The sequence below is a fragment of the Gymnoscopelus braueri genome, assembly GCF_963280865.1.
Source record: "Gymnoscopelus braueri genome assembly, chromosome: 14".
Classification (NCBI taxonomy): Eukaryota; Metazoa; Chordata; class Actinopteri; order Myctophiformes; family Myctophidae; genus Gymnoscopelus; species Gymnoscopelus braueri.
The window spans coordinates 46,016,690-46,025,595 of NC_137619.1; the positions used below are offsets into that span (position 1 = coordinate 46,016,690).

The 8,906-nt window shown below is 39.1% G+C and overlaps 1 protein-coding gene across 1 annotated transcript in view; it reads left to right on the forward strand.

The window, feature by feature from the left end:
* Positions 1 to 896: 896 nt before the first annotated feature.
* sar1ab (secretion associated, Ras related GTPase 1Ab) overlaps positions 897 to 8,906 on the forward strand; it is a 9,062-nt gene continuing 1,052 nt past the window's right edge. The window contains exons 1-8 of the mRNA XM_080450141.1: positions 897 to 991; positions 4,418 to 4,487; positions 5,279 to 5,398; positions 5,508 to 5,573; positions 6,186 to 6,289; positions 6,388 to 6,519; positions 7,778 to 8,578; positions 8,904 to 8,906. The exon at positions 8,904 to 8,906 is cut by the window's right edge and continues 1,052 nt beyond it. Coding sequence (XP_080306267.1) covers positions 4,430 to 4,487; positions 5,279 to 5,398; positions 5,508 to 5,573; positions 6,186 to 6,289; positions 6,388 to 6,519; positions 7,778 to 7,894 — 597 coding nt within the window. The 5' untranslated portion in view covers positions 897 to 991; positions 4,418 to 4,429 and the 3' untranslated portion in view covers positions 7,895 to 8,578; positions 8,904 to 8,906. The remainder of the gene's footprint in view (positions 992 to 4,417; positions 4,488 to 5,278; positions 5,399 to 5,507; positions 5,574 to 6,185; positions 6,290 to 6,387; positions 6,520 to 7,777; positions 8,579 to 8,903) is intronic.

The window sequence follows — 8,906 nt, forward strand, 5'->3', positions numbered from 1 at the left end:
GACCAATGGTTTTATATTTTTGGGCACTTGGACATGCATTTATTTTAGCATTGCAAGACTGCCCCCTGGTGTCCGCTCAATGATAGTTTGTGACCAGTCTTTAAATGGTGCTACTTCTCCCCCTAGTGGTGACTGCCCTGAATTACCTGTTGTGATGCCATCAGATATGTAAAAGAAAAATTGTTAAAAACTTAGTTTTTTGTCGTTAGTTTCCATTAAATATGAGTTGTGTGTTAGGTTATATGTGTGCTGTATGATTGGGGTTCATTAGAGGTTCTTCATCAAAAGGTTCTGTATTAGGCTGTGGAGGGTTTAATGCTTTCAAAGGATCATATTCGGCATGTGACCCCCCCCCCCCACTGCACCCCATCCCAATGGTGTAAAGTAACTACATTTACTCAAGTACAATTTTGAGGTATTTTTTACTTTACTGGAGTTCTTCCAATTTTCAATACTTTTACTTCTACTCCACTACATCTCAGAGGCAAATATTATATTTTTACTCCACTAAAATTATTTGAAAACATTAGCTACTAGTTACTTTGTAGATTCTTTGTAGATTACTCCAAGACATACATTAACCACTTCACCCCTATACATTGGCCATTTGAAAATAGCAGATCTACAAGCTATTGGGAACTTGTAGTCAGATCTGCTATTTTCAAAAGATTTTTATACATTTGAAAACTTGTGAAATGGGACATTCTGCATAATGAGTAGCCTACTTTCTACTTTAGGTACTTAAAGTACAATTATTTGATGCCAATACTCTTGTACTTTTACTCAAGTAATGTGAGTAGCCTACTCTTTCCACCACTGCCCCCTCCCATCTGACCCCCCCCCCCCCTCTCTCTCCCAAAAAAAGCTGTTACGCAGTATCCGGTGAGTTGTCAAATGTTGTAACGTTGTAAAGCTGCCAATCGTCGGGCAGAGCAGCTTTGGACCAAAGAGAGCGTTTCATCGGGAGTTGACACAAAACGAACAGATTAAGGTAAAAAAATGAAAACAACACGAGATCGTCAAGTGAGATCATCTTGATCTGTTTGACATTGAACTTGAACGTGTGAAAGAGATCAGCCGCCTTGAAATACAGAGTCCATATTAGAGTTTATTATAGAGTTTATTATTGTTGAGCTGAGCGGCTCGATCAGCGCAACTCTCAGTGCGCTGTTTACAACAACAGCTTTGTTTACTGGATCTCTGTCATGGCCTAGTGGTGGAAAAAGTACTCAAATGTTTTAATAATTGTAGTGGAGTAAAAAGTACAATATTTGACTCTGAGATGTAGTAGAGTAGAAGTAAAAGTCAAAATTGTACTTAAGTAAATGTACTTAGTTGCTTTCCACCACTGGTCATCATGGTTTAGCCGGGTATATAATTTTTTACACTGTAAAAATTCCCCAGTGACTTTACGGAGGATTTTTGTTTAAATGTTTATGTTAATGAGCTATAGTAGCACTTATCTCACTGAACATATAATAATTAAGAAAATAGTTGGCTGCATGCTGAACTGAACTGAGAGTGACAGGTGTGTGTGTGTGTGTGTGTGTGTGTGTGTGTGTGTGTGTGTGTGTGTGTGGTGCGATCGAGTGTCAGAGCCACAACTTGTCATAAAAATAGTCTGGGCAACTTAGGAACACACACAAAGTGTGACTTCAGAGGTTGAGACAGCTCTCTTTAACAAACTACAGTTCATTTATGAAGACATCTCTTAACAAACTACAGTTCATTTATGAAGACATCTAACAAACTACAGTTCATTTATGAAGACATCTAACAAACTACAGTTCATTTATGAAGACATCTAACAAACTACAGTTCATTTATGAAGACATCTAACAAACTACAGTTCATTTACGAAGACATCTAACAAACTACAGTTCATTTATGAAGACATCTAACAAACAGTTCATTTATGAAGACATCTAACAAACAGTTCATTTATGAAGACATCTAACAAACAGTTCATTTATGAAGACATCTCTTAACAAACTACAGTTCATTTATTAAGACAGTCAGATATCTCTCTAATAAAAAACATTTCCTTTATTAAGACAGACTGCTCTCTAAACAAACTACTACTACTATCTATTAAGACAGACATCTATCTGATCAAACTATAGTAGCCTACATTTATTAGGACAGACTGCTCTCTAAACAAACTACTACTATCTATTAAGACAGACATCTATCTGATCAAGCTACAGTACATTTATGAAGACAGAATGCTCCCTGAGCAAACTACAAGTCATTCATTAAGACAGCTTTCTGAATAACCTACAGTTCAGTTAATGGCTCTGTGAACAATCCAGCTACAGTTCATTTGGTGGTGTGCTAGTGCTATAGCTTTGTTTTCTCCCTCAGGCAGCATCCAGTTTGTTCCACTTGTGTGATTGCACCACAGGGCTTACACATACCAGTAAAGTAATCCAGGGTCAGAGGGGGGAACAAACAATGCACTTCAGTGCAAGATTTCCAATGCAATAGTATCCTTATTGCAAAAGCGTTTGTATGTTAAACATCTTAATAGGGCGGCCATAGCTGAGCGGTGTAAGGGAGGCCGTCTGATCATCAGAAGACCACCGGTTCGCCTCCGGGCCCGCCCGTGTCTACATGTCCCTGAGCAAGACTCTTAAAGGGATATTTCACTTTCAAAAAACCTTTTGGTCAATTTATCATCTACTCAGGCCTTTGTGAGCCCCCCAGACAGTTTTTAAGTTGCTCGATTCAGTATTTAGACATTTGATATTCATTTTATCAGACACGCCCCCTTCCTATACAAACCCATTGTAACTTCAAACTCCATTTTAACCATGTTAGATTTGTCGAAAACACCCGTCCTTGGTTCTGGTGACTCACCCTGCCCTCCTAATGCGTGAGGGGGCCGTGTTTTTCCGATTATTTTTTTCATTTATTTTATTTAATTTTTTTATTGTATTTAATTTTTTCAATTTTTTTTTTTTTCTTTTTTAAATAAATGAAAAAAGTAATTGAAAAAACACGGCCCCCTCGCGTATTAGGGGGGCAAGGTGAGTCACCAGAACCAAGGATGGGTGTTTTTGATGAATCTAACATGGTTAAAATGGAGTTTGAAGTTACAATGGGTTTGTATAGGAAGGGGGCGTGTCTGATAAAATGAATATCAAATGTCTAAATACTGAATCGAGCAACTTAAAAACTGTCTGGGGGGCTCACAAAGGCCTGAGTAGACGATAAAATGACCAAAAGTTTTTTTGAAAGTGAAATATCCCTTTAACCCCTAACAGCTCCACTCTGAGCCCTCACCCCATCCAGAGCTCTGAGGTCGCCCGACCAGTTGCTGCTGGTTGTGTCCAAGACCAGGCTAAAAACCAGAGGTGACTGAGCCTTCGTGGTGGCCGGCCCCCCAGGCTCTGGAACAGCTTGCCCCTACATATCAGAGCTGCCCAGTCGATTGATGTTTTTAAATCTCTATTAAAGATTTCTTCTCCCTGGCCTTTAGTGACAGCCGAGCCTGGTACCCTATGCTTTCCCTTACTGGTGCAAATGTTTTGGTATTGTTTTAACTTCATTGGAATATGACTACTAATATTTGCTTATATTTCATTAAATTGTATTGTTTTAACCTGTACAGCACTTTGGTTGACCTGGTCATGTTAAACGTGCTCTATAAATACATTTTGAGTTGAGGTTGAAGCTGAAACTGAATTTCCCACACATGTTTCTCCCCCTTTATACAGTTCATTTAGTAATTACTTCAACGTTAATCTGAGCTCCCAGAAGTTCTCGCTTGAAAAATGGGCTGCAGCGAGAACACATCAACATTAAGCCTGATTTTAAAGCTTCATACTCCATCGCACGACCGATCTTACAAGATTGTAGATCAGCTCTTGTCGCTAAACGACACCGTTGTCAGCAAGCGACACTGTGGTGTATACCGAGTTCATGAATAATATTTAGGGGATGATGTTGTGTACGTGTGTCCTGAAGATGTTTCTGTGAAAGAACATAACTGCACAGCTGTTAGAACTCAAATGTCCTGAAGTGCCCTTGAGCAAGGCACTGAACCCCCAACTGCTCCAGTGGAGCTGCTCAGTGGCCAACAGCATAATAATAAAACTGTGGTTCAAGTGTGTGTGTGTGTGTGTGTGTGTGTGTGTGTGTGTGTGTGTGTGTGTGTGTGTGTGTGTGTGTGTGTGTGTGTGTGTGTGTGTGTGTGTGTGTGTGTGTGTGTGTGTGTGTGTGTGTGTGTGTGTGTGTGTGTGTGTGTAGCAGGGCGTTGCTGAAAAAGAGCACTCGTGCTCAGCATACCTACCCTGGGTAAATAAAGGTTGAAAAAAAGAAAGAAAAAAGAACAGACCTTTGGGTAATCACTGTGATTGGTTATTGAGTGCTTCTCGCCTGTCATGTGATAACAGATAATATATCTATATTTCAGCAGGTTGGAGACATGTCTTTCATCCTCGATTGGCTCTACAAAAGTGTCAGCAGTGTCTTGCAACTATTAGGTACAGTATTACATTAGACGTATTTTCTCTAACATGAGATGATATTAGTATTTAGTATTCGTTGCTGTCCGGCAGGAACCAGCTAACTCCATTTTTCCACGTTTGCATTTTTTCCCATAAATCGGTGCTATTGAACACCCTTTACGTCTGTGTGTTGATTAAAAAAAATATTGAACTTATGAAAAGTATTAAAAAGTGCTTCTGACAAAACCAGCTAACTCCATTGGATCCTCAAACTTTCTGCTAAACCAGCTAACTACAGCAAAGGGGGATGGAGTTAGCTGGTTTATCTGACTCCAGGCTCAACCCCCTTTTGACCTCCAACCTCATTGTGAGCTTGGAGGTCCATTCAGCTGTTCTTATCAATGATGAACAAAACCTCCTAACTCCATTTATTTTTTTATTTTTTTCATTTCCTGAAAAATGAACTTTTTGGAGTTAGCTGGTTCCTGCCGGACAGCAGATATATATATATATATATATATATATATATATATATATATATATATATATATATATATACATTAGTATATATATTTCCTGAATGCGCTACCTTTCCATGCTATTGATTTGTAACACCTGAGATTCAAACCCAGAGTTCCCGTGTTGGGCTGGGGTTAAAGCCAAACACCTACCGCTTATGTCAAGAGGGAACCCCCCTCTTGGCCAGGGGATATATTAGGCCTTTGGGCTTCAGATTGAGTTACTCTGCTACACTATATGCCTCTTTCTGCTTATAGAACTTTGACATTATTAAATGTGTTTTTCTTTTTTTTTCCCCCGGTCCTCAGGGTTGTACAGGAAGACTGGCAAGCTGGTGTTTCTCGGTCTGGATAATGCCGGAAAAACCACACTGTTGCACATGCTCAGAGATGACCGGCTGGGACAACACGTGCCCACGTTGCATCCAAGTAATCATTTAATCCATTCTGCAGTTTAGGATTCGGCCCTGTTATTATCACTGTAGATGAATCCGTTTCATCTCAATTAGCTCATGTCTGTGAAATTGTCTTTCTTCAGCATCTGAGGAGCTGACTATTGCTGGGATGACTTTTACCACGTTTGACCTTGGTGGTCATACACAAGGTAGGTCATCATACATAAGGCAGGCAAAAGAAGAATAAAGTCTGCACTCTGTATTGTTAAGGGCTTCCAGTCAAAGCCTTAACCCATTAAGACCTGGGACGCATCTGCTTCATTTTTAGATTTGAGCTAAAAAGCATTATTTTAGACTTTGGGCGGTGCCGCGCTATGAGCTTGTAGATCGGCTATTTTTGAAAAATCGTGAAAATGTGTGTAAATCTTTGAATATATTCTTTCAAAGCGAACATTTTTACTCAAATCTTTGCTTCTGGGGTCCCTGGAACAACATATTTTGAGATGGGGGTCCGCGGCCAAATACATATCATTTTGGGGGTCCTTGACATGAAAAATTTTGAGCACCACTGATATAGAAACATACGTTTTTTTCAGAATACTGTTGGGATTTAGAAGACATTTGTAGAATCGGTCGAGCCTGTCTGTTCGGTTGGTCCTTTGAGTGGATGTGCAAGGTTTCTTTTTTTAAAAGGTCTTACATAAGAGAGCCTTGTGGAATCTAAATTTTCCTCTGAACTGTATTTGAATCGTAAAGGGAAATGCTATGCGCGACACTGTTTACTGACAATGACTATAATTCATGTTGTCTGACTCTCGCAGCACGAAGAATCTGGAAGAACTACCTCCCCGCCATCAACGGTATCGTCTACATGGTAGACTGTGCCGATCACGCACGGCTAGCAGAGGCCAAAGTTGAACTTGATGTAAGTCCTATTGACATCTTTAAAACCCCACTAAAACAGTCGTTGTACTTGTTTCTAGTTGGTGGTTATGTTTATGGACATTTCCTGTCTCTCTCTAGGCTCTGCTAACAGATGAAACCATCAACAACGTGCCGGTCCTCATCCTGGGGAATAAGATCGATCGCCCAGAAGCCGTCAGTGAAGATACCCTTCGAGGAATGTTTGGTCTGTACGGTCACACGACTGGAAAGGTGAGTAATGCATGAGTCCACAAGCAGATGAGCTAATAAGCCAAAAACGCATCTGTGTGTCATTTTTAGATTTCTTTGGCTATTCGAAAATAGCAGATATACAAGCTCATAGCGCGGCACCGAGTGCCGCGCTATGAGCTATGAGCTATGAGCTATGAGCTATGAGCTTGTAGATCTGCTATTTTTGAAAAATAGTGAAAATTTGTGGCAAAATCTTGGATTGTATATTTTTTAAAGCAAACATTTGTAAAATATTTAGTTCCACGAAGCCCCAGAAGCAAAGATTTGAGTTACAAATGTCCGGCAAAAAATATCTAATATTTGCACAACTTTTCATGATTTTCAATAACACAACAGAAACAGTTCATCTTTTACTCAAGTTGGACAATGCCCGTCGCAAGTTAATGATGTCATTTGTCCATGTGTGGTCCATCCCTATGGAATTTATGGAATGCATGTGTAAATAAAACATATCTAAAATATTGATTTGATGCTCATACTGTATTAACCTTAGGAAGTTGTTTTTTATTTGCACATGCATTCCATAAATTCCATAGGGCTGGACCACACATGGGCAAATGACATCATCAACTTGCGACAGGCGTTGTCCCCCTGGAGTAAAAGATGAACTATTTCTAAAATAAATACGCAAAGTGCACAGTATGCTTCAAATAACTTCATTGACATTGTCAACCAGTTGGTGTCCTATGTGACACCAGGGTCTAAAATTGGTATGGAGACCACCTCCAACCCCTGCAGACGCACTAATACTATAATACTATATTAAAGGTAGGGTAAGTGATTTACTTTGGTTAAAATAAGTGTTAAATAGCTCTATGTTCTGATAGTACTCTTTGCTATAGAGTGTTTGTTCAGTAAAAGGAGTCTCCCATGTCTCTCCAGCTCTTTATTAAACAGAAAATGCATTTTCAGTGCTCTCTCCTGATTGGCTTACATTTTGTCACCTACCTGAAAATGTACAATATTCAGTTTACTAAAGAGCTGGAGAGACCCCTGTGACCGAACAAACGCTCTGTAGCAATGATTACTATCAGAATATAGTACTTTAACCAAAAGTATCTCTTACCCCACCTTTAACAATAATGTTTTATTCATTATTAAACTAAGTTCCGGATTGAAGCTGTAACAACTAAAGTCAAGATAAAACTTCACTGCATGTCTAACATGTACACGGTTTGGTTAATCTGTTGCGATCCATTGTTTGTTTCAATTGTGTGCTTTTATTTATCGTTTTTAGGGCAACGTGTCATTGAAGGAGCTGAACTTGAGGCCGATGGAGGTGTTTATGTGTAGTGTGCTGAAGAGACAGGGCTACGGGGATGGATTCCGCTGGCTTTCCCAATATATTGATTGAGTTATAGCGTTTTTTTAATTTTGTATTCAATTGGTTTACCATTTTGTCCTATGCACACGAGAACAGGTCCTGCACAAAAAAACACCTGCTGGAAAGATATTTTCATTCTTACGGTACTGACTATATTTAGGCTCTGACTGATAAGAAATGTATTTCAAATGACATAATGGCAATGAAACATCTGTAAAACATGTTGTCAGTCAGACAAGAGAGGGGCAAAGATTAGTTCAACAGTTCATTATTAGTTATTCAGTTGTCGTGAATAAGACCTATTCTCTGAATGACTGTAAAATCCTGTGTTCATTTATAATTTTGTACACTCTCAGAGTTAGATTAACACTGAGGACTTTACGGTGTACGTACAGTAACAGTTAGACTCAGAGAGAGGTACAGTACGACATGATACTTACATTAAATGGTTTCTTCTTGGTACTTTGTAAGGAGCAGTCGTCTCCTCCATATAGGACATGTCAGCGCTGTGAGCCAGATAGTGACCCAGGTTTATTTTTAGGGCTTGGTGTTGGCTTACACTGAAGGTCGATTTGGTTTACATACTGTTGTCAGAGCTGCTCTTTCCCAATTTAGCAAAATTGAAAAACAAGCTACTTTGTCGGTATACATCAAACGAGCTTCCTGCTCACTGATCGTAACTGCAAAGCAGAATTTCTTTTAACTTTCTTAAAGGTAGAGTAAGTGATTTACTTTGGTTAAAATGCCCTATATTCTGATAGTACTCATTGCGATAGAGTGTTTGTTCAGTAAAATGAGTCTCCCATGTCTCTCCAGATCTTTATTAAACGGAAAATGCATTTTCAGTGCTCTCTCCTGATTGGCTTACATTTTGTCACCTACCTGAAAATGTACTATATTCTGTTCACTAAAGAGCTGGAGAGACCTCTGTGACCGAACAAACGCTCTGTAGCAATGATTACTATCAGAATATAGTACTTTAATCTTTTTAACAAAAAAAATTATAATACCAAAAAATATCACTTACCCTACCTTTAAGTAA